Raw genomic sequence first — 25,828 nt, forward strand, 5'->3', positions numbered from 1 at the left:
AATGTGTTTCCGCTATGTTCTCAATTAAATGTGTGAAAAGATGGACCTGCTTTCATACCCTGCCTACGGCTCCATGAGTTTATAATCTAGGTGTTTATTCGCTAAACTGAGAAAAGAAGGGTATGTTTCAGGAGAGTTGCAGTTTCAAGTTTACACTGAGATACAGTTGCTTGCCTAGTCCGCCTAAAACATTTGGACTTTCACCTCTTATGACCTCTTGCAATATAACTCTACCTCTTTATAGATTGTAAACTTGTTTGAGCAGGACCCTCCTTGCCTTTCGTCACTGTAAATCCAAATGATTATGTGATGCACTGCCTCCCACCACCATTCAGTGCAAATCTTCACTTACCTGGGTAACCTAGAGGTGTATGTAGCATTTAGAGGGTAATTTGTTACCCCTTTGTACCTTTCGCTCCTCATGCTTTAATCTCACGTACCTTTTCATGGTAGCCTCTCCATAAAGCAAGGGGTTAACACGAAACTCAAAGTCAGAAATGTTATGTGGCTTGCTAGACAATGTAATTATCAGAATATAATTTATTATTCGCGATCACAAATATCTGTGATTTTAACCAGTGTACATTTTTCTGATAGATCCAAGTATCTGCTGCAGAAAAGACTTGGCTGGTCCTGTACGCGTGAGATTTGTTCGCCTATTGAATTATGCCGGGCCAGCTCACCCCTTCCTGTTAGAGAAACTTGTCAGTATATTGACCCTTCATAATGGATGGTGAACTGGGGGAGTTTTCTTCCAACTCTCCATTTAGTGAATAAACCCCAAATGAGCCTAGGACCCTTATAACAAGTGGGTAACGCAAGACACCCAAACACAACTTCAAGGATGACTTCCTTCCGCACACAAGAAGTTGGTATCTGGGTACTTAAATCTCCCTTTGTGATGGCCACAAAGACCAACTAAGAAAATGTGTATACGTGTGGCTTGTGGCTACTTCTCTGACAACCAGAACCTTGTGATATATTAGATCTTTAATTAATCTTAGTCATTAAATGTGTTGGGTACAAGTCAACAAAAAGCACCCGCGGAGTCTGTAAGAGAAAATATTTGTATTTACTGTAAAATCTCACATGTAATACTAAATTGTCCACCCATATTGCATGCACGTTTCCCACAGGTAAAAACTGGCAAGATGTGGCATGTAAGGGTTATCTGCAAGTTTAGTTCTAAATTAAGCGTGTATTATACGTGTGCTTGTGTTTAAAGGAGATTTCATGGAAAATGAAAAAATGTATTTCTATGGAAACAGGGGCTTGAAAACCATTACATCAACTGCTAAAAAACAGTATGTATATCAGTTTTCTAGATAGTTTATTCCACCTCATTTGCCTCTTACATCCCTACCTGTTGTCCTGATTTGGCTTAAGAAACAATCTAGTGGCCTATGCGGCCTCACCAACCAAGAAGTCATATCAAAGCATGGAAATGGGCAAGAAAGAGAGCTATGAAGTCTGTCATCTAGGCTTAAATTCCATTCTGGAAATGGGTTGGTTGATGCCGCAGTAATGAGAGGATACTGGGCCTGATGCTGGTAATAAGGTGTGTCTGCAACAACCTGGTCTATATAAAGGCTCGGCCGGTGTTGTGGAACACTATTTCCCTTTGATCTTTTTCCTACCAGAGTATCATCTGGTTCAGCATGAATTGCATGGTATTAGGATTACCTTTGGTTTAGTGCGTTGCAACGGTATAGGTGACAGGCAGGGCTGATTTGAGACACTGATGGCCACCTACACAATCACTCTGTTGGAATACATTTGAGACTATAAAATTATTTTTTCTTTTTCCCAGCGTAAAGTCTTGCACCCGTTCCTTTTTTCTTTGCGTGCCTTTGTAAAATGATCATACAGCCCTTTGCATAAGGAATGACTACACCCTCTAGCGGCAGTCTTATCCGTGCCACGTTTCCTACGGGAGAAATGCATTGAACGGATACCAGGCAGTGGTAGACTAGCAGCCACAGATAAGTAAAATGTTTTGTTTTTTTTCTTTCACAAGAAAACAGCCTAGTCAAGGTGCCCAAATATAAAATCACCCAAAATTGGATTAGTAAAAAATCAACTGGATTATCATGATCATCTCAGTACAGTAACTGTGGTGTCTTAAAGGAAATGGACAAACAAGCCTATTCTTTATTTGCCTAATTTACCTATAGCATTAGCGCAAACAGCTTCTGGGGGGCTTGTTAAAGTGGCACTTCCATCATTAAACACCATTATATTAATAATTTGGATAATAGCCGTCACCAAATCACATGCACACTATGCTCACTGCCAGGCAACTCCACAGAGTCCCAGGAGGTCTAACAAGACCCCCACACCATAAATGCCCAGAAACCTCTCCCCATTGATTTGTCTTTATGAACAGCGCCTGGCCTTTTGCCTATGATCAAGTGAGTACCTGTGAGAGAGGGAATGCTTGGTCCTCTGGCCTTAAGGCAGGGATAGCATGAAGCCTGAGCTCGCATAAATGTCCTCAGTCTCTGTTCCAAGACTAGGCACCGTGCACCATCGGTACTGTGCTGGCTAAGGCACTTTTTTTTTTTTTTTTGCAAGCCAGTTAGCACGCGTTTGCACTTCGGACCCCTCGATGCACTTTTTATTTTAGCGACAGCACTTTAGGCTAGGAGCGCAGTGTATGCAGAGAAATGTTTTATCACAAGGCTAGGGCTCCCGTTGGGCACACCTTGCGTATGGTTTTTTTTTGTTTTAGCACAATTGCACTGTTTGTTTCTGGATTTTATTAATACCGACATCAGGGTGCAGCAGAGACTATTTGAGACACACACAAAAAACATAAAAAAAACACGGTGGAGCTGGGTCCCCTGAAAAGGTTCCGGTTTTTCTGGTGGGGAGGGAAGTCAGGTAACTCTTGAGAGCCCCCCCTCTATAAATGATTTCAGGAGTCCCAACACTTCAAGGGAAGGACCAAGACGATCCCTCTCCGACAAAAGGCATCCAGGAGGGCCGGAGTTGCATATCCTTTGTGTAGTGCACCCCCCGAAGAAACAGTAGGGGACCTGGTGTCCATCATGGCCTTATGGCACAATTTGGCACCTGTGACTTTTTTGTTTTTCTTCACAGCGGAGCCACTGACTTCTGGGCTTCAACCAAACAAAAAAAAAATCTATATGAGAAACATGGCTGGAAAATTGGGTAAAGATTGCCAACCATGTATTTCACCTGTTCCGTGGCCCCCGCTGACTCTCACACCATAAGAGCTAGAAGTACATTGTGTGGCTGTAAAATTTTTACTCACAATCTGTACTACTTTTGTACCTGTCCATCTAAATGATCTTATAAAAAAAAGGGGGGGTGTTTCTGCTCCTAAGAAAAATTACAATGCTTAGGTGGTTTTTAAATACAAAACCTTAAACCTTTTTTTGCATTTTTACCATTACACAATTTGATTCTACACAGATTGCTTTAAAGGAGTTCCCTCACCTACTCTGCTGAATAACTAAGTGAAGTCCTAGAAATACCAGCCCTAGTACTGTGGAAGACTTTTCTAGAATTATTAGTTTTACCAACTTAAAGTGTGCAAAAGAATATAGAACCATAGAAAGTGACAACGGATGAGAACCATTCAACCAAACAGATCTTTTATCAACCCCCCCAACTATCCTTAATACCAAAAATAATTAAAAAGGGATATAGATAACGGATATGGGAAATCCTCAGAGTTTAACTCCCTGGATACCAGAACTAGGAGGAAAATAGATGTCAGCATCATGTAATGTGCTGTTGCATTTGCCTATTATATATATATATATATATATAAACCTTTAAAATGTAGCTTTTATCATAGAAATCACTACACTGCAAGTGAGAAATGATGACACTGTCCAGAGAGAATGACCAATTTATTTCAAATTAGTTCAAAAATTACCTCAATTTCAAAGACATAGAAATAAAGAATTTAAAAAATTAAAAAAGCAAAAAATGTCACCAAGGATATCGTATGCCCTGTTACTTTTATCATAGGGGAAGAAAAAGAAACATTATCGCTATCCATGTTTGTATCGGACCCGTTTACCTCATTCAGCAATCCAAGTGTTACAGTACAGGTTATGCAGCGCTTCGCAGAAAGCCGTTTGGAGGATTAGAGAAAAGGACTGCTATGCATACAAAACTTTTATGATTAAAATCACTTGCAAGAAGGATTTCTCTTAAAACTGACGGTGGGCAAAGTGGACACTGGGTTTTATCGGCTTTGGAAAAAAAGTGCCCAAATACAAATAAAAAGGGTTGGTGATTTTCTTTAATGAAAATGAATTTCAACCCTTTTTGGAGAACAACTCTTTGTTAAATCCTGTACACAAAACCCAGAAAGATGAACCTATGAGGCGCTGAACGGTCTAACCGTTTAGTTTCATAAAACCTGTAAACGTGTATAATTTGCACGCTATTTGTACAGTATTTCTGGTAAATACCAAGGTTCTACAAATGCCGCGATTTCCTTTAAATCCAAGATGGCTGAGCAGAGTTAATTTGCATTTAAATTAAAAAAACCTCAATCCACAAGCAGATTTGGAAAAGAAAATGAAAGTTACTCACTATATCACTACTGAAAGTGCAACACAAGACTGTTTTACACACTTCTGTAAACTACCACCATACGAGGTAAAGAAAAATTAAAAAAAATAGCTTACAACCCTAGTTCTGGAACAAACTCTTGGTATCTTAACGATTTGAGTATAAGATAGTCAGCCGACGCCTTCCACATTCATTGATCTAATGCTCTTCGTTGGGCGATGAGAAAGGTCTTCGTGAAAAGTAGAGAGCGTGCTTGGCACAGAAATACAGGGGGGAAAAGTTTTGCAAACTAAAGTGCTTCCCACAGAAAGACTAGCGCTAAAAGATAAAAAAATACACTTAACGAGGCTTCATAGATATGATTTCTCTTATATTTAGAAATAAATTGTGTACATGTTTACCACCTGTTTACTTTTTTTTCGGGAATGAGCCATAAGAAGCTAGTTCACAACTGACCTGATCACGTGCACAAGTGCTTTGTTAATAGAAGACAGACAAAAAAAGGAAAAGAGAAATATCTGCCCAATTTACACTATATTATAAAGGAAATGTACCATATTGTCCCAAGATTAAAAGCCGAAAACAATAATAAAAAGTACTTTATAAAGAATGTAAGAAGTCGTTCAGTGCTGCAGTTCTGGTTCTAACTGGAGGGGTTTCTTCCAAATTGAAAACACATTGGCTTTTTTTCCCAAGTTTATGGTATAATTTGTGTAGAGTTGCAAGGATAGCATGGAAGCGCAGCAAAGTTAGCAGAGTGAAATCGTGGTGAAATATGTGGTGCTAAAAACTGCTATATTGGTTTTCTTACATTTTTTTTAATGGTTATAAAGGGAAACCACTGACTAACCAAAGAATAAAGCTAGCAGCCTTAAAGCAGCAGACTAAGGGGGGAAAAAAGCCTGCAATTAGCCAAATACCTACTGGGAACAGACAATGGAGCAGATAGGCTCTGTTACTAGAGCTTTGTGTTTTTAAAGTTATGGGCAATTTAAATAGTCAAATTTAGCCACATTAAGAAACATTTAAAACAAAGCTCACCCCCAGGAAACGGGACAAAAATCTGACCTTGTAGGTCAAAAGGGCACAGACAGGCCTTTCCGAGTCATGTAGCTGAATGAGTTCAAAGATTGGCAATAAAGGAAATTAGGAAAGCTTTAGAGAAGCGTTGGGAGTTGGCAGTTCACTTTATCGGACAGTCACACCAAGTTTTTCCAGCACACGCACTCCCTTCTCTTGGTATTCTTGACGAGTCATCCAGAAGTTGTCTTTGTCTTTCATGATGTCTGCCAAGACTGCTCCTCCGAGGAATACCATGTGCTTACGACGGGGTGGGTCTTCAATACGGATCTTAAATTTCTGAAACACAAGAGGTGGCCAGTGTTTTAATTATTATTCAAGACCTCAAGGTTAGACTATGCAGACAGCGTGCAGTGTGTTTACCATCAAGGGGCACCTGTTATAAAAAGTGACAAGATGGTCCTTTATGAACAAGAACATTTTAGCGTGCGTGTGTGCTTGTCAATTAGTCCCCAGCAGTGGATTTTGTATATTAAAACACTTTGAAATGAGCTCATTCTAGTAGTTTGCATACCAAGGTACAAGTATAAGGGTACTTTAATAGTGGCACTTTCGCCACAGTTGTCAACATAATTTGCCAGACAAGGCAATAGTATCCCGATACACATCCTTCTTCCTGTGGCAGTTTTTGTTTAAAAGGTGACAAGAGGTGTATGTGACCCAACAAATTCGCTATTGTAATCTACTAAGCATGATATCCTCTATAATCTTGGCTTAAAAAAAAATCTTTACAAAGTGTCAAAAATACCGGTGTCTAAGTCTGAACATTTATTTCTTCAATTAATAATTTGCATGCAAACTTAATTTGCCACATTCCTGTTTCTCTAGACATCAATTTTATGTTAAAAATACTCCTGCGCCCTCTTGTGACAAATATGGGAACTGCTGATGTTCATCAAAGTTAAAGGACATTATGGTCTTCTGCAGTTTCGGTATTGGGAGTGCAAAATGACATTCAACATAAAGCCTTAATGTTTTCTACAACACCCACTAAAAAAAAAAAAAAAAAGTGTATGGAAGCACTGAAATTTAAGAACGCTAAAAAATTTATAGAATACTTTCTGGTGGACATTTTCCATCTTAGGCTGTATGTTGCACATTCACCTTTACAGGATCCTTATAAGAGGACAGTAGTATTGATGCCATAATTAATAGGAGAACCAAGAACTCTTTTGCAGTCTTACCGATAATTTGTCAACATCTCCTTTTAGCACGCGCTCCAAGTACAGTTGTTTGAGCTCTCGTTCCAGACGGGATGGCAGGCCTGGGTACATCGTGGAGCCGCCTGATAGCACAATGTGTTTGTAGAACTCAGGTCTGCAGATAGGGAGCAAGATACAACAAACGTAAAATAACTATTGCGTTCACGAGGCATTCACGCTACAATTTCAAAAGTACAGTAGAACCTTGAGTATGTTTCCCACTTGTGCATAAAACACAGGTGTGATTGTACAGCCCCATATAAAACAATAAATTATAATAATATCCAATGCTGTAGGAAAATGATAATTTTCTAAGTGTATGAAACATGCCTCCACGAAGTGCCCCAAAACCAAATTATTTTTTATCATCAAAGAGCCTAGACCTAGATATCTTTATTTTGAATCCCCGTTGGCATCCATTTTGCATGCCTTTTACGGCTTGCTTTAACCCAAAATTTGTAAAAGAAAGTGCTGCACCCCCTTTTATATTAACACAAGGCACGCTAAAAGAGACCTTGGAATTTCCATACCACTCATTGTCAGATCTGTATTAAATTGCTGAACTTTATATTGTTCCCTTCTACAAAAAAGGTTCTTATTACATTGGTTTGTCCAATCACACACACAACAAGTGTTAGCGGCCAGTACCGGTTTTAGAATAAAGCACATAAAATCTCACCGAGTATCAATGTCAGCTGCCTGGATGGTATTGAACAGCAACTCAGCAACGCCAACGCCTTCTACATTGATAAGATGAGGCTGAAACAGAGCTTCTGGTGCTTCAAAGCGTTCTCCGCCTACTTTAATAACCCTGCCATCTGGGAGCTGTCATAAAAAAGTGAAAAAAAATACAATGTCGCTTTTTATTACTCAAAACATTTGAAGGACTAAAGGCCTAATTAAAGGGAAGTTTACTATGCCCTCTGGTGTTAGAGGGACCTTGATGTTGTTGCCATATGCAGTATTGGCCTGATTATAGGCCACATTTCCCCCCTTATTTAAGTCTTTAAAGTGGGGGTGCAGCCTATAATCAGGGTTTAGCGCAGGGATGCGCAATTCTTATCGCCCGATGCCCGGGACGTGCAGTTCCAGGCGCCGGGCAGGTGTCCCCCCCCCTTCATTTTGCCCTGCTGGGGCTTCTATGATGGAGCGCCGGCGTGCCTTGATCTTCCGGTGCTCAGTCATTGAACAAGCATTTTACTCTAGCTCCAATATTTGGGTAAAAAGAAGTGTTAATTTAAGGCAGGGTATTACAAAATTTAGAGCTGCCTGAACAGGTCTGAGAGAACCAAACACATTGTGAATATAATCAGATTGAAAGAAAAAAAAATGTCCACTTCAGAATGTCTCAACAATTAGATTAATTTTCATGTTCCATTTCTTTAGATTGATCTTGCCTTTGGTTTACAAATCCACTCTACTTTGCCAAGTACCTTGGAGAGCGCTAATACAGCGCCATCAAAGCTTTTACTATTCAATAATTAAGATGCCCATAAATGCATGGCTGAGAACAGATATGCTGTTGCAGTAAAGTCTAATTGTATTTTATTTTTTGCTTGTGTGGAACATTATTTAAACGACACCTGAGATTACTATTCAATATTAATATTTTCCTTTTTCCATCTGGCTCGGTTTCCATTAATGGTTTCTGTTTTCAAGGCAAGCTCTAGATCAAAAAAAAGTCTCCAACTAAAACCAATAACAGACGGCTTTATAACTTTGTGAAAGCCAGAGAAGGCCGATTGCAGTTTTGCGTTTCACTGGTGAATTAGGATTCCTATTTTCTACTCGAACATTTCATTTATGTATAATAAAGCTGTCCTGCTTTATCCCCAGAAATACGAGTATAGGGACAGGGAATAAACTACAGCTTTTGGAAAGTGACAGGGTGAACTGATCCATAATAAAGTCCAATGCAAGATGGCCTAGTGTACAGTAGGTAACGCTCATATAATAATAGGGAACAGTTTTAAATAAGTGCATCCACAATACATGTAAAAAGGGGACAAGTCTAAACATGTTATTGTTAAAGACAGAAAATACAAGGCCTCTGGCAAAGCAAAGGGTTAATCCCAGAGTGTATTTTATTGTAGTCTTTGAGCCAGAGGATCCAACTCCTTAAAGGTTTAACACCAGTCCTAGGCCATAAACTGAATGAGTAGATATCACCTGAATTGGACTTGGGATGTTATTAAATGTACTGGGACATCTGCTCTGAGGTGGGTTGTGTATTGATGCTGCACATCACTTACAGCTCCCTGTGCCATGCTCCTCCCCCCACTTACACAACCATGCTATCACACACACTCATTCATATACTCATTCATACACCCTCCTTCACCCCCTTACCTGCACTGCAGATCTCTCACACGCAGACTTCCATAGGGGCCCTGCTGCTTCTATCTCTGTCTCTCTGCACGAACTTCTCTTGTCCAGCCCACTGGGAGGAGGAACGGAGCAGTCATGTGACCCCTCTGGTTTCCTGCTTCCTGTGGCCAGCACAAGAGATGCTCTTTGCACAGTAAGAGCAACACACAGTTAAGCAGTGCGGCCCCTGCAGGGATTATTTTCAGCCGCTTTTTTTTTTTATTTCGGCATTTTGCCGAAGATGTGTTTCGGCCACCGGTTTGGCTCCCAAACACCTAGGGCGCCAGGACAAAATTATCAGTCGCCATGGCGACCTGGGATTTGTCGAGCCCTGAATTAGGGTATTGGAGAATACGAAAAAACTTAGAACCTTATCTAAAGTTCCCACAAGGATGCAAACACTGGTAATTGTATGTAGGGATTACTCGTGTTTCTCCCATTTTATGGACTGCTTTGCCAATTTGTAGCCTTTATTTCAATATGTCCATTCTTGTTTTTTTGACTCAGCCCTGTGAAGCCGTTTTCCCAGATTAAGCGTTGAATTAATCAGCTCTTGTCTTTGATATCCGACATGAACTCATTATTTAAAAAAAGCTCTGGTAGAACACGTTTACAAAAGGGTTAATTATTCAGTTGGGGTAACCTAAGATGCCCACATATAGTCTTGGTGGTAAAGGGGAATTGTAGTGCAGATGGTATTTCAGGGAATAGTAACAAGTAGCCAAAAGTCTGGTGTCTTTAACCCTTTCAACTCACACCCTCTCCCCATTGTCTGAACCAGGCCCATAGGTCTCACCTGTGTCCATGTGCTTTTGGAATGAGGATATATCACACATATAATACTAAAAATGCAGCTTTGATGACGCAACCCCACCCCAATAGAATGAATTCAGGCATTGGTATCCAGACACCTCTGGTTAAAGAACGCTTTTAAGGAAACCACAGTATCACTCCAATTATCACAGATAGATATGGAGTATAAAAGGGTCATTGAACTCACCGTGTAAGACTCTACAAGGACTGTAGTCTCCAGAGCTAGTTTCTGCTCCTGTTCAATGTTGTAACCAACGTAGCACAGCTTTTCCTTGATCATTCGTACAGTCTCAAAATCAGCTGAGTGATTGAAGGCATATCCTCTCAACAAAAGCAACTGTAGACAACAGTTTAAGGTCATTTAATTAACAGCATTAAACATTTCAGTTCAAATTAACTGGGCAATATTATAAGCGACGACATGGGATTCATATTTGGCTAAGAGTGACCTGTAAAAAGCAGGACCCCATTCAGCTTGGATAGCCAGGTACTGCTAAACAGGTTAATTCCATTTATGAAAATATTTATATAGTACCCACAAATTCGGACATTTTTAAATATTGTAGCAGTTTATAGCAACAATAGAACAGTATTTTGTGCGGGTAATAGACTTGCATTTCCTCGGCTGATTGCGATTTACTTTCAATGAACAGTTGGGTAGCTCAAGTTGTGCCAAGAAAGTCCTTAGAAATATCAGACTTTGTGGCACAAGCGCGTTCTGTTCCATCCCTATTGTAGACAGAATCTGTTCCTCTTCAGTGGTTTCAAACTTCATAATGCATTTTTGTTTTACGTGGCAACAGAGGAAGCGGTTAATATTTCAAACAAAGACAAACTGCAGCAGAAGTTATTGGGTAGAAGTAGGGGGTGCTTCTAGCGAACCAAGTATGCGCTTCAGACATTTTTACCTTGATAAGATAGCGGGTGATATCCCTGCCGGCGATGTCCAGTCTCCTGGTGAGGTGAGGCAGAGAGAAGCCTTCATACACTGGGCAAATGTGAGTGACGCCATCTCCGGAGTCCACAACCACACCAGTCAGCAAGCCTAAATAAAGCAGAGGCCGTAGCCATTTAGAATATGTATACAAGAGAAGATGGCCTACCACCGGCAAGCATTAGCAGACCTTTCGCCTGCACAGGTAATACTATATGAACAGCTATTCCAGGATCTGAGCCTCTATGGCGAAGAAAGAAAAGTTTATGCTCTTCTTAGCTCTCTAAACAGCACTTCATATATCAAATAATAAACATGTTTGAGGACGAGACCCTGTAGGAAATGCCTATGGATTGCTGTAGCATAACCGCATTCAAATACACAGATTGAGATTTGAGAGGACAAATGCAATGCAGCTGGGCCCACACAGAAGTCAGAGGCCACAGCAGCCATGTTTCTGAAGAGCGAGCTCGACATAAAACAAAAGCAATCAAGCCAGGCCTGACCCCGACAACTACGTGACAGCGGCTGTGGCTTTGTGTTTGCGCGGCAGGACACCTTCGTACAAAAAGGTAACATGCTCAGTGCTGCACATGACTAGTCTGCGGTTGCTATGGAAACTGGGTGTTTTGCTTTTTTTTGTATTCTTTTGTAAAGAGGAAAGAACTAGATAAGTTCTATTCCAACAGATCGCAGAGGATGTTGAATAATAGCGAGTGCACTTTACCACCACTACGAGGAACAAAGCAATAGATTGATTCACTATTAAAAATCAGCCTTTTCAATTATTCAATAAAACTTAATGGATGTGCGTACAACAAAGAGCATTTAAAAAAAAATATATATATATATCAAAAAACAGATGGAATAAGTATCTTGTGATAATACCTTTTTTATTTGGACTAACAGAATTTTGGAATGACAAGCTTTCGAGAGCTCTTCTCCCTTTCTCAAGTCTAAAACATTTCTGAGCAAAACGACACATAGAATTCAATGTTGTGTGGCAGGGGAGGGGGGCTTACTACCCAGATCTGATAAGAGAGGGTGAGATGTTGTAAAAGTATGTGTCCCTCCAGAGGGTCATAAATGTTCTGAGTGGGGAATTTTGAAGGGGGGGTTAAGCACTGCTGAAGATAAATTGACAAAAAAAAAAAAAAAATACCATAAGATGCTAGTGCTCACATACAGGGAATAGGAGTGCAGTGATGAATATAGGGATGGGAATGTATATGTCTACACATGTTGTCATATATACAGGTACATATAGATGAACATGGTGCACTAAAAGTACAGTACATATAGCAGGTGGGGGGTTATGTAAAACCTGTGTAGTGGGATAGGAGACCCAAATCGACATTGAGTCCTCTATTCTTGCTGTTGAATAGTTGAATCATTCTGACTTCAAATGTTTGTCTTTCTTTGGTATTACTGAAGTCCCCTTTCAGTACTTTGATTTTTAGGTCCTTGATAGAATGGTCATTTTGGGTGAAGTGGTGTCCCACAGGGGTGCAGTAGGAATTTTCCTTGTGATGTTTAATGGAATGTCTGTGCATGTTCATTCTGCCATTTAGTTGCTGGCTGGTTTCTCCAATGTAGCATCCTAGGTCACATTTCGTGCATTGTATCATATACACTACATTGCTGGATGTGCAGGTATATGATCCTTTAATACTGTAGGTCTTGCTGTTGTGGGTGGCTATGTTGTCTGTGCATATATGTTGGCACAGTTTGCAGCGGGGCCTTTTGCACGGTGTGGTCCCTTTTTCTTTATTCATTCTGTCAGTGGGTAGTTTCCGGTTAATTAATTTTTGTTGCAGGTTTGGGGGTTGTCTGAAGGCCAAAATGGGGGTTTCAGGGAAGATGCAAAATGGGGGTTTCAGGGATCACTGCACTCCTATTCCCTGTATGTGAGCACTAGCATCTTATGGTATTTTTTTTTTTTTTTTGTCAATTTATCTTCAGCAGTGCTTAACCCCCCCTTCAAAATTCCCCACTCAGAACATTTATGACCCTCTGGAGGGACACATACTTTTACAACATCTCACCCTCTCTTATCAGATCTGGGTAGTAAGCCCCCCTCCCCTGCCACACAACATTGAATTCTATGTGTCGTTTTGCTCAGAAATGTTTTAGACTTGAGAAAGGGAGAAGAGCTCCCGAAAGCTTGTCATTCCAAAATTCTGTTAGTCCAAATAAAAAAGGTATTATCACCTACTGGACTAATACGGCTACAACCTCTACTATCTATATATATATATATATATATATATATATAAGGTGTCTCTAGGTCTGCGTTATGTACAACACAGTTTGCTAGTTTTCTCAGCGCAAGACTAACACCGCACACGCTATTTGCTACAAGCAACTCCGCAGCTTTCCACAACCTTTGGATGCTTAATATGTGCAGATTTCTTGAACTTCATTAAAATGCGTAAGATTTCCATCCAAATTGAGTTGTATTGAAGATCAGTGTTTTCTAACCCCCTCCCCCCAAAAAACTGAAATTATGGAATCTGTCAATTTATGCAAGAGAGCAGGAAAGAATAAGCAGTCAAGGAACCATTTGTTGGGGTTGAGAAGGTTTTTTTCCCCCCGATGATCTAGGACCCAGAATCTGTGAGACCTGCCCGGCCACAGAAGGAAAGTCATTTAATCACAATACAAAATGTAACAGCAAACAAGTCAAAGTCCATATTTGACATGTAGGTTTACAAGTCACAAGGGAATGTTAAGGTGACGACAATCTCCTCGGTTTCTTGGATTTCAAGGATGAGAAAACGTTTATTGGAGAACGTGCACGGTTTCTATACTATTTTTTTCTGCCCCAAATGCATCAGATGTCTACCGTGTTCACGCTCCGACGCTCAAGTATGCAGCTGATATTTCTGACTTATGTTTGAGATATGAAAACATTTTATATACCCCCGTTGCTATTCAGAGACTATGTAGTTAAAGTAGTATTCTCTAAACATTAATTGAAATGCCATTTCTGGAAGACACTTTGCAGTATGCTTTTTAAATACTTTTAGATTATGTTTTGCTAGCGGAAGATCACGTGCAACTGATACCAACCTACTAATAGATATATAGATCTATTAAAAAGGACACTCCAGCCACCATATGCATATATACATTTTCAAGGCGCCCTTCCCTTACAAATGCATTGAGTAGGGGGGATTTTGAAGCCCCCCCCCATGCATTTCCCCTTTTCAACACCCCCAGCTATTCTAGCACATGATATACCGTATCGGCCCGATTATAGGCCGCACCTTTTCCCCATAAAATAAATCTTTAAAGTTGGGGTTCGGCCTACAAATCAGGGTTTAGCATTTTTGCCTTCTCCAGGGAGTCCGGAAGACCAGACCAGAAGACTGCAGAGCGCCGGCAATGCGAGCAAAAACTTTAGTTCCGCCCGGATTCTTGATTCTCAACATTGATGTAGATGAGGCAGACTGGCGCAGGAAGAGGAGATCACGTCTGCCGCATCTACATCAACGTTGCAAAACTAAAGTTTAGTTAAGGAGGGTGGGAGCCTCTTACCATACATTAAATGTAAAAAAATATATATATTATTTTTCTTTAAAACAGCACCAAACTATAAGGGTGCAGCCTATAATCGGGTGCGGCCTATACTCGAGCCAAGACGGTACTTACCACCAGTTAGCTCCAAAGCTGGTTGGTTAACATCACAGGAGGGTCTAAGAAGACCCCAATACAAACAAATGAAACTCTCCCATTGATTTCAATGGTGCACTTTCCTGCCACGGATTAGATGCTTCCAGGCAAGCTGCACACGAAACAGCCCCAAGGTACAGGCATATTGAAACTAATATAAGCATAAATCACAATGCAAGAGTTAATGGCTTAAGCATTATCTACATGTCAGTTCACCAATAAAATCCATGTGTGAAGACGGACATTATTAAAACATATTACCTACCTTGTGCATATAATGTGAGGACAGCCTGTATAGCAACATAAACACCCGAGAACTGGTATGTCTCAAACATAACCTACATGGGTGGGGGGGGGGGGTGTAAGAAGAAGAAGAAAAAAGGGGAATTTGTTACATACATGGTTGTGGTATCAAAGATAAAAAGCTAAATTATATTTATTTACACCGAACACCTAACGGTAATAAAAATAGAGTTTGTAAGCATACCAATACGAGACATACTTAACATGTTAAAAAGTGATTTATAGGGAGCAATCATTACTAGTTCCTGGAGAGACTGAACGGATGGAGCTATGGCACTATCACTGGCAAACTAATTCTCGTAGCGAGCAAGTATAGGAATGAGGGGCATGAGCTCAGATCTGCAAAGCACGGCTAATGTAAGTGCTGGATGTCATCCAGAAACACACAGCGAACAGACAGCTGGTGACAGTGGAAGTTTATTCAGTAATAAAGCACCGAAAAGGTGATATCACTTTCAGCAATGATGAGCACAAAAGGGAGGACTGCTCTTTACAGGCAAATTCACTTTTTGGTAAGTTGTGTCTATCTTAGCTTTTAGGGGTCCCAAATTATTTTTATGTATTCATCAAAAAGGAACATCGAAAAGCCGCATTGATGGTTATGCCCATCTCTAAAAATAAAAGACCTCCGAAGGGTCACTTATGGAAAGACAATATATAAATTAAATGCGTCCTGAAAGCCATACACACCTCCTTGCCACTGGATTTCTTTATCTCTAAAAGATACAGGTATAACCAGTTTTAAACCCTATTTTGTTTTTCAAATTACATAATTTTACTAAATTAAGCTTGAATGTTTCTTAAGATTTGTGGAAAACCCAAGTTATTTTAGTAAATGTGGAAGTTCTATTTTTGGGGAATTTTGTTGCTTCTGAGATTTGCATCAGATTAGAACATTTAGTCTTTCCCTTATACTCTTCCCACACGTTTACTTTGGGGAGGGGGAGTGAGGCAAAGAACAACGCACTTGCATATTAAAAAAACAAACAAAAAAAGATTGTCGGTGACATGGGGCTGCAAAAATGAAAAGCCTCCATCTTCATTTTAATGGACACTGAAGTACAATGTTAGATAGCGAGATTGCTTGTCAAGGAACTGAGCCTTTCCATTATCAGATAATACAAGCACACCGCCAGCGACAAACGCAAGCCAACCATGTGCTAGCATAGGTGTCTGATCAGTTTCGGGCAAAATTACACAACTGCTAATGGCGCATCATGGTTACACAAATAGGTCGCTGCTCAATCGCACCTTCCAACTCTGCAAACAGCAGAATAAAACTCACAATATTTACATTTGGTTTTATCGCTTTCCTTGGAGATATTATACCCTCTTGAATGCAAGTTAACATCAACAATTCATCTGATGCGAGAGTAGAATAATGTCAAAGACAAGGAGGAGAGCAAGACTTTACACTAATGCAAAAGTTAAATTCACCTCTACAATCTTCTCGCGGTTTTTTGTTGGGTTCATCGGAGGCTCAGTAAGTAAGATTTTACAATCTCTAGTGTCTATGTTCAGTTTCTCGGGCCCAAAGGTGTAGTCCCAGAGGTGTTTCATGTCATCCCAGTTCCGCACAATGCCATTTTCCATGGGATAGTTCACTTCAAGCATTGAGCGTAATTCACTCGCTTCATCTCCAACCATAAGATCCTAAAATGAAGGATAAGAACCGTTACAAAACAGGAAAATGGATCACCGCGTTCCTACGGACTGACTGCCAGCAGCCGATTTGCTTTTTTGTGTAACTAACGGGATCAGTAGAATTTGTAATACTCTAACATTATGAAATGCTACGAATATAAAAAAACGGCACACATCACATGAACCTCCACAACCACATTATTTCAGTAATGTCTTGTACCTTATTATGTTTGCTTCTTTTAATTAAGCAATTGGATTTCTAGGACTGTTTCCTCAGAGCCCATGAAGTTTAAGGAGATCTTATAAAGACTATTAAAACCTGAGAAAACGGGCACACACTGCCTACATTAGACTATGTCACGAGCTACCTACGAACAGCAAAACATACGTCCACAATGTATTTCTTTTGAGTAATTTGAACATATGAATATTACGCGTACATCAAAACATTAGCAAAACTCAGGGGGAAATGTTAATACGGTTTGAGGACAAAATCATGCATTCTGATTAGTCATCAAGTCTTTTTTGGGGGAAGAAGAAGAAAATTTTAAAAAAAGATTCTTAATCATAATTAAAGAAAACAAGATTGGCGTTAAATAACTAGCTTCAGCCCCTGCTTTTGAAAGTGATTTGCAACTAAAGTATTGGAAGAGTACTTGTGAGGAGCAGCATTTCCTTGAGAACCAGTACAATAGCCCCCTGGTAAGTCATATATATAGAAAAGTATATTAAAGGGTTAATAAGTCATGGGTTTCAGGGTCAGCTCATTTAGAAAGCTCACAGGTATGACCATATCTATATCGACTTTAGCTCATGTATGAACAGATTTCTGTCTTGCAGACACTTGCGGCACCTGCCATGTATGATGCAAAGCAATCTTGTACCCATCCCAACTGTAAATTGAAACAGCATTTTGCCGTAGAGGCCTTTCTGCAGGATAATAAAGCAACATAAGCCGTCTAAACAAATTACTTGTAGAGAAACTACACAATAGTAAACCTTCAGGGGGACAATCGCCAAAACAACGAGTCCGACTGTTTGACTACATCGCAGTGCACAACTCTATTGGCACTCAAGGGGGTTAAACGGCTTTTTGCTCTTTAGCCAATTGGCTAATGGCGAGAAACGTGACCTATTGATTTAAAAGCGCACAACAGCAGCGCTGTGTCGGAGCTCAGAAATACTACTACTCAAACAATGAGGGATTAGAAAGGTGTATTTTAAACATTTTACTAAAGTGTTTGAATTTGTCTTAATTATTTGGTCTTCAGGATCTTAGTTATGCCGTGATGGAAAAGAGATGCATCTCCAAGCACCACAACTTAGGACGTACCAAAAACTCTCTTCTATCTGCTATGGACTTCTATAGTCACACATGCACTTTTACCAAAGCTTTTATTTCTATTTAATATCATTTGTGATCTATATTTGAAGCCAAACAGCTACTGCATTGTGACTGTTACTTGTTCTTTTGGAAAGGGGTTTATCGAATATGCACATTATGTTCATTGCATCTGTGGTTATGCATTGATCGTTATGTATCTACCTAGCTTTGGCATGTCTTCCTTTGTCAGACACGCTGTGTCCTGTTTACAAACATGCAGGAACATATCACAGACCAATCTATAGTCCAGTAAAAGCATCCAATGCTCAACACACAAAGCCCCATGACCTCATCAGGCAAAAGAGGTCAGTGTTCATGGGGGCAACTTCACTTACCATTTTTTTCTTATTCTACTAGAAGTAAATATAAAAAGGAAAAGAAAAATAGTCATGAAATATCACACCGATCACAAGATGTTGGAAACTGGTAAGTCAAGACTACAACCGTGACACTTAGGAGAACACTCTCACGATTTCCACAGTAATAACTGAAGGAAGCAATTTGTAGTTATAAACATTTAATCTTGGTAACCACGTTTTGGTACTGCTCATTTAAAACTTTTGGTTGCCATTATTTATCCCAAATAACCACTGAATTCTCTCCCCACTTAGACCGTGACGTTACCTTGATCTCAATGTTTCCCACTTTCGCTGTAGACCGGATGACAGGTCGCCCGACCAGAGCTGGGAAGATATGCTCTGGGAAGTTGGAGCCAGCATATCCGCATTTCACAAACTAGTAGAGAAGACGGTTAAAAATGTTAAAATTGGGTTAAATATAAAAAAATGTTGTAGTCACAGTAACGATCTGAATAAGAAAATCCTGCAAAATAACCCAAAACATAGAAACATCTAGTTGTCACGTTATAGCAGCGGTATAATCTGAAGCCTTACTTACGTCCTTTAACGCTAGGTACGCTTTGAGCAGAACGAAAGTAACGCATCAGAATTACTTACAGCTTGCACTAGGTTATTTTATCCCAGGAATGTACAAGAGGAAGGCAAAACTAGCATTATTTGAGCATTTGTCTGTCCTTACGTTCTGGTTACATGCCGTTAAGACGGTTTCTCCGAGATATAAACACGAGCGATTGCTTTTAAGCCACATTAATTGATAAGAAAATATAAATAATCAAGTGTTTATAGCAGACAGAACAGATTAATGTAGGATTTGGAAATGTAATTTCCAAAGAATATCAACTTCCCCAGCCTTCTGAATACACCACAGGCAATTTAAAGATGTATATTAAGATGTGCAAACTGTATGTACCAAAAACTGCCCTCCACAAAACATTTTGTCAGCAACAACCTCACTGCCAGGTAATCACGGTGGGAATGTTTCCATGTCTCCATTTTTGGGGGTGTGAGAGGAAGAGGGGAGATAATTTAGCAGAGGCCAGTTCGGACTACCAATTTAGACAAGGAGTAGTACAATAAATGATGCAAAATAATATTAATAGTTATACCTAAGTTGTGATTGAAATCCGCCACTCAAGTACTTCATTCTGCAGGTGGAAAAACTTGTACCAGGCATGGCTGCCTTACCATTGTTTTCCCCAAGCGTGATTACTCTAATGACATCTTACCGAGTGTCTGTACTATGCAGGTAGAAGGGCCGTACAATGCGAGATATTCAGAAGCTAGAAACATGGAACTGCCCAATAACAGGACTTCATCGACAGGACTCTTTGGTTAAAACGCTTATACCATATATAGACTTCAGAAGTCTGCGGTGTAACTTCCTACTGAGTCATGACGGCTAAAACACACAAAGCGAGGGGGGGGGGGGAGAGCAGCTCGTGCTTTCTTTTTAATTGGCATTTTATCTTCAGCCAAAAAGCATTCTACGGCACTTTTATAAGAAAGATACACGTTTCAGAAACAGTATCTTAAGGGGTCTGCGTGTGAACCAAGAGAGTCCATGTAAAGAACCTTTCCGGGCCTATCAATTTGTGTTAACATTTCTACTGTATTAAGAAGTAGTCATACTTTAACCTTTTAATGTGTGATAAGGAATTATTATTATTATTATTTTTTTTAATACACATTTTTCTGGCTAATCATTCATTTTATTTGATTATTTTTCAGTATTTTTATGGAGCATTCATTTTCATATAAATACTGATAATATATAAAAGTTTGCTTTATATAATTATTCCAATAAATTGTGTATCCGGCACCAGTTCGTTCTATTGATAAGGCACGAATAGCATGTTTTGCAGATCTGCAAAACATAAAAGGTGACATATTGCCACGCTAAGTACTGTGCCCCGGTGTATAATCTTCCGAGGGAGACATAGCTGCGGGGCTCCAGGTGACACCAATGGGCCAAGCTCGGACTTCACTTTTGCCTTTCTAGTGGTTCAGTGGGATGTGAAGAGAAGGTAAAACTTTTAGCAGATGGGTTTCATGGGCATTAGTAAAAAATAAATTACAGGTGTGAACTGAATGACAAAAACACACACATTAGGAGTATGCACATTGAGTTGAGTATTGTTTTCAACTCAACTACATCTTCTATTTCCTAATTCTTACATATACAATATAATACCGCAAACATTTGTTTAGTCTTGGGCTAAAGGCTTTTCAAATTACAAATGATCTCTGTTTGATACACCTATGTGCAGCTGCTCAATAAAAAAACATTTTGAAAAAGAAATATGTATGTATGTATACATATAACAGATAGTTTGAATAAATGATCTACTAGAAGTGCTAAGCCGTGGCGCCCGGCACTATCAGTATACTATCAGGTTATGCGGGGTTAGAGTAAGGGTGGAATTCCACAAGAATATCTGGGCAGGTTACAACAGAAAGTAAAGCTTGTAGGAAACTGGATGCGACACTCAAGATGGGGGAAGGGAGGTTCCTTGCGAACACCAACAGTAAAGATTTCCCATTTATTAAGCCACAGTTATGCGGGGCATCTAATGCACCTTCAAAAATAAGCTTACCATTCATACTCCAAGCAAGATTGAGGGGAAAGAAGGACCAAGCATGGAGTGTCATTAATAGACTTTGTGTGTAAAGGTCTACCTTCAGATCTGGAAAGGAAAGGGTGTGGATAGTCTGCATCACCGTGTTTGTAGTGAAGAATGAGATTAGTTGCTGCAGCTCAAAAGTTTACTTCTGCATTTGAGAAAATGTCCATAATCAATGGTAAATAAGATCAATAGTCCAGCACATAACGATAAGCTAGACTTGACCAGGACACTTACACCTTTATCCTGATCGGAGTGCACCCTTTGGGGTTTACTCACTAAACGCAGAGTTGGCAGGGCAGTTTGTGATTTACTTCTCTCACGTCACTCTTCCTCATGAAAGGCAAACAATAGCAACTATAGCCCATGGTGGCCTGAGCGGACTATATATAATGCATCATTTGAAGATACTCACTCATTTAACTATACATGATACAGGGCCAACCAAGCTCTTTCTACAGCCAAAGCTCACTGGAGTGTCACTTCAAAATAGCGATTGAGATAAAACTCTTACTCAACATTCCCTTTAGTGAATAAACCCCTTTTGAATGAAGCTACACGAGCATTGCGTATAATAAATAATCTGCATTAATGTTTATTAAAAGTATGTATTTACAGTGTTTTTGGAAAGGCTTGTCAGGATCAGTAACGTTTTAGAAGCTTTCTGGTTCCTGAGTAAAACACAATGGTAAATAGTCACATTCAGATCGTGTCAGTGTCAGATGTCTAACCCCCCCTGGAAAATAAAGCCTCCAAGATAAGCAACTTCAAGAACAGGAAGAACTACCCAGACATCCTTTCTTAAGGTCTTGGTGTTTGGGAGAAAGAGGACCAAAGTCTGGGAATACAGACACCCCAACACCGAGCATGTTCATTTTTAACGTGAAAATATCGTGATTTAGAGAGTATGCTCCCTTGAATCGTTGGAAGAGGGGAAAACGTTGGGTTAAAGAGAACCAAAGAAATTGCTGGGGGTGTATGTTCACATTTTACGTAATGACACAGATAGAGGAATAGCTGCAGAAGACCTCATCATTTACACATGCAAAATCACAGTTATTTATCAGTGTGTGAGCACCGATATCTTCACCGTATATATTTGTCTCCATCTGTTTAGAGGGTAGAAGACTGTTCATAAGCACACAGAGACAGACGGCAAAATGCTTAGTCTCCTTACCGTAAAACTAAAACATTGTTTTCCTAGGTTTTCAACTAAACAGACGGGAACATAAAAGCATATTAATTGTCCCAATTAAGAGCAGCTGTATGCAAAGAATAACCGGGGGCTGTATTTCTTCAATGAATGCCACACAAAGTTGAACTTGGAAGAGTGATGAGTAGGTGGGGTGGCCTGGAAGCCAGGTCTCGGGTAGGGAGGAAAGCCATTGGACGAGAGCGAGTGAAGACTCACATCAATGTAACAGTTTGGGTATAGAGAAATATGAAATGTAACAAGTGAAGTACATGAAGGATTTTCTGGTGAACTTAAGACATTCCAACTGGTTAAAAAAATATATAAAATAAATAAAAAAAGACTAAACCTCTAGCCATGTCTATTACTTACTCTTAACTTTTTTTTTTTTTTTTTGCAACCGCTCATCTGCTGACATAACACATATGAAACCAAATGCAAATACATCGCAGACAAAGAAAATCATTCTTCCACCAGACATCACGGCTACATATCCAGATGTGCACTTCTTGCATCAACAAGAAACATTTATGGTTTGCAAGCTTTATTTAGAATGCAGCCTCCCTCCCGAATCAGATGGAATGGGTTACAGTGGGCTGGCAGGGGACCATCAGCGTTGGGCCAAACAGTGTGGATCTGTGGGGAATTGACAAATCTGCAGAATTACAAGAAAGGAAAGATGACTCAAGTATTTCCATAAAGTTTTTTTCTTTTACTTCTGTGCTTTAAAAAGCAATGATGAATAGATGGTGTCTGCCTAACTTAGAGTTATCACACAGAATATATAGATTTAAAGAAAAAAATGTGCTCATAAAAAAAAATAAAAAAATAAAAAGAAGCACCATAAAAACAAAGATGCATTTAAACACGATGCTGGGTATCAGGACCGGACATATCCGCATAAGCTGTAGGTACCATTCTTTCATGGTACTTGATACATCCAGAGATGCCAGCTGTCATTTTATTGCACAAGACGTGTTAAAAACTATACTTGAAGGAAAAACAATAAATATAGCCAGAATAATTGCATAAAGCTCTGCAGAATTCCTTCACAAACTGAATCCTGGATCTTTATTACAGAAATACATAAAAGGAAAGAGTCCAACCCATGCTAGCTGGCGTGAAGCGTGCCTGATCGGTGGGATAATAAAGACTCATGGGCAGCAGGAGGATTTCCAAAAGCTATTTTCAGGACGCTGGCAGAGCCATCTAAACAAAGGCACGTCATCGTAATCATGCATCATTCTAATACAGCATCATTCAGTAACTTCCCATCTTGGTATTGTCAGTACATTTGGGGTACTCTGTATGAGCACTGAGAGTAATAAACATTTTCCAAACCCTACAACAAGAGTTGTTTTCGGACTGCCTAGTTACACGAACCTAGCGAAGGTTTAAGTTAGACAATCCGAAACGATCAAGGACAGCAGGATCTCCAGCGTGGAAGGGAAGTAGATGATATGAGAAGTACAGTTAAAAATGTTTCAAGTAGAACGCTTGTAAGTAAAACAAAGAACCTATATTGCAAAATGAGTTTGTTGCATAGACTTTACTTCCTCTCTAGTAGCAGGAAGACTGTTTTCTCAAACTGGTTACTGTGCTGCGGATAGCAGAACAATAGCACCGACTTTCTAAACTAGATCATGGAAAGCTTGCAGAAATCAAAATCCACATCATCTCCACGCTTAGTGTGTTTTTATTAATATGGCGCCAACAATTTTGGCAGCGTTTCTTCCAGTACATACATTCAAGGCATCAGACAAAACTAGAACTGACAAAGACAACAATACGTTAGGCAGAGAGGGCCCCGCTCGCAAGCTTACTGTCTACATTTGTCAATGGGATTCAGGGGGGACTGAATAGATTAAATAACCAAAATTTAAAACCGATTCAAAGAACCCGCGCTGTTAAAACAACAGCCAAAAGCTTCACGTTGTGATTAGAGTGAAGTCATTAAATGGACACCTTTACGCCAGATTCCCTCGCAAACCAGGAAGGACTGTGATCCACCCGCAAAAGCCATCTAAAAGCAATAGATCTTTTAATTCCCAAATGCATTCTATCATATGGCTTATTTTTATAGCATTGCTCTAATTTAGAAATCAGGCCAGGAACCCATCTTCCTTGTGAGTCACCCTCTCCACAGGGGGCCCCCCAACAGCCAATCAGCCCCTTTGATTAGAAGCATATCTGCCAGAACTGTCATAAGCCTCATAGTAACGCAAATACAACTCTGAAAAAGGGGACACATTCGTGCAAAGCCCGGGATGAGTAGGACATTCCTTCCAGCTCCACACATCCCAGCGCATGAAATGCCTTTGATCAGGCTGGGGCCTGCAGCTTCTTACCCACCCGAGGAGGAAGTTAACCCCTAAACTGCCAGCGTTAAACAGAGGGGCGGTAAAAGAACACACCTAGACACATGTATAACGCACCGCAGCAAAGGCGCGCTCTACACCCCCCAGATGTACGAGGTGACAGGGCCACTGACACAAGCCGTGCGATTCTCTACCAGGGCAATAGGGCATCACTCCTTCCCCCGCACGCCGCACCCACCTTCCCCACCGCCTTACTCAGGCGGACCGCTGTCAGGAGTTTGCACGAAAAAAACGACGCATTTGAACGAACATTGCATAGAGGCTGTCAGGGATTGGGCTGAGCAAGGAGCGCTCTACTACCGGGTGTCAACCAACGCCCAAAGACGGTGCCGGCTTCAGCTCTTACCCCAGTCCCGTTGTCGCACACCACCACCTTCCTGCCTTGGCTGTCCATGTTCCTGCCACCCTCAGCTGGAACCCCTGAGCTCTCAGTCACTCACTACACCGGAAGTGCGTCCCCCGCCCAGACAGCAGCACCACAAGCTCCTTCTCCTCCGGTAGGTAAGGACACGTGATGTGTCTGTGCACTCGCGGCCTTCGTCCGACGGGCCAATCAGGTTGTGGCAGGGGTTCGTGCGGAAAGAGTGGGCGAGCGGAAATGCTGGATGGTGGGAGGAGGAGGTGAGTCGGAAGCTCATTCATACTGAGCTGGGCTTGGAGACTCCATTTTTACTATGGGCAAAAACACAGGCGCATCGTTGTTGCCTTGTGCTCTTTCTATTCATTATTACCCAATATCCACAAATCACTTTATAAGGTGATCTTAAATGAAGAGAGTACTTGCACTTATAATTGCATTATTAAAAAAAAGCTATTAGATATTGAATCTAAGTGTAACCACGAAACACGAATACTACGCAATGTGTGGAGGGTAACCTAGCCGCGTGTAATGTCACCCGTTTTTCTTATCCACATAGTTTCATGGTACCTTATTTATTTAACTATGGTTTACGTTCCCAAATCAAACATGGCGCCTGCGGAAGACCACTCGCCGTGTCCTGTTTGGAGCTCTTAGGGTGGGGTAGAGAGAGAGAAGAGTGAACAGCATTCTTGCTGCCATCTTAATTGCAGTTGAGCGGTGTAAGGAGACTGAGCTGTATTTTGAGGGCCGGTAAAAGCTTTATATGTATGTGGTGTTAACGTTACAGGATGCCTTGTATTTCAGATAAAAAAGAAACCAAGTGGCATTTAAAAATAAAAGCTGAGCTCTGATTGGTTTCTTCGGGCTGAAGGGATGCAGATCACAGTCATTGAACAGAAAATGTACACGTTTCAAGCAATTCAAAACAAACTGATGCCATTCCCATCTTTTCCTAAGCTTG

At 40.4% G+C, this 25,828-nt stretch overlaps 1 protein-coding gene across 2 annotated transcripts; it reads right to left on the minus strand.

The window, feature by feature from the left end:
• Positions 1 to 5,742: 5,742 nt before the first annotated feature.
• On the minus strand, positions 5,743 to 24,900 carry LOC149303241 (actin-related protein 2). 2 transcript variants are annotated; one of them, XM_089481541.1, is made up of 10 exons: positions 24,853 to 24,900; positions 18,581 to 18,691; positions 18,292 to 18,306; positions 16,366 to 16,581; positions 14,891 to 14,963; positions 10,925 to 11,061; positions 10,204 to 10,353; positions 7,516 to 7,661; positions 6,819 to 6,951; positions 5,743 to 5,913 (listed from the first exon to the last, which is right to left on the minus strand). In XM_089481541.1, the coding sequence occupies exons 1-10, from the start codon at positions 24,898 to 24,900 to the stop codon at positions 5,743 to 5,745; spliced, it is 1,200 nt and encodes a 399-aa protein (XP_089337667.1). The 2 variants fall into 2 exon arrangements, with proteins under 2 accessions (XP_089337667.1, XP_089337668.1); XM_089481542.1 differs by lacking the exon at positions 18,292 to 18,306.
• Between the last annotated feature and the right edge of the window lie 928 nt (positions 24,901 to 25,828).

Source organism: Sceloporus occidentalis, unplaced genomic scaffold (assembly GCF_023333645.1).
Source record: "Sceloporus occidentalis isolate IW3139 unplaced genomic scaffold, rSceOcc1.0.p SCAF_15, whole genome shotgun sequence".
NCBI lineage: Eukaryota > Metazoa > Chordata > Lepidosauria > Squamata > Phrynosomatidae > Sceloporus > Sceloporus occidentalis.

Bases quoted from the DNA above. Each gene is read 5' to 3' on its own strand.
- LOC149303241 (XM_089481541.1), bottom strand. From the start codon at position 24,900: ATGGACAGCCAAGGCAGGAAGGTGGTGGTGTGCGACAACGGGACTGGG. The intron at 18,692-24,852 runs GTAAGAGCTGAA...CTTCTCTACTAG, and splicing joins TGTGCGACAACGGGACTGGG to TTTGTGAAATGCGGATATGC. The intron at 7,662-10,203 runs GTGAGTTCAATG...TTTTTATGACAG, and splicing joins TCCTTGTAGAGTCTTACACG to CTCCCAGATGGCAGGGTTAT.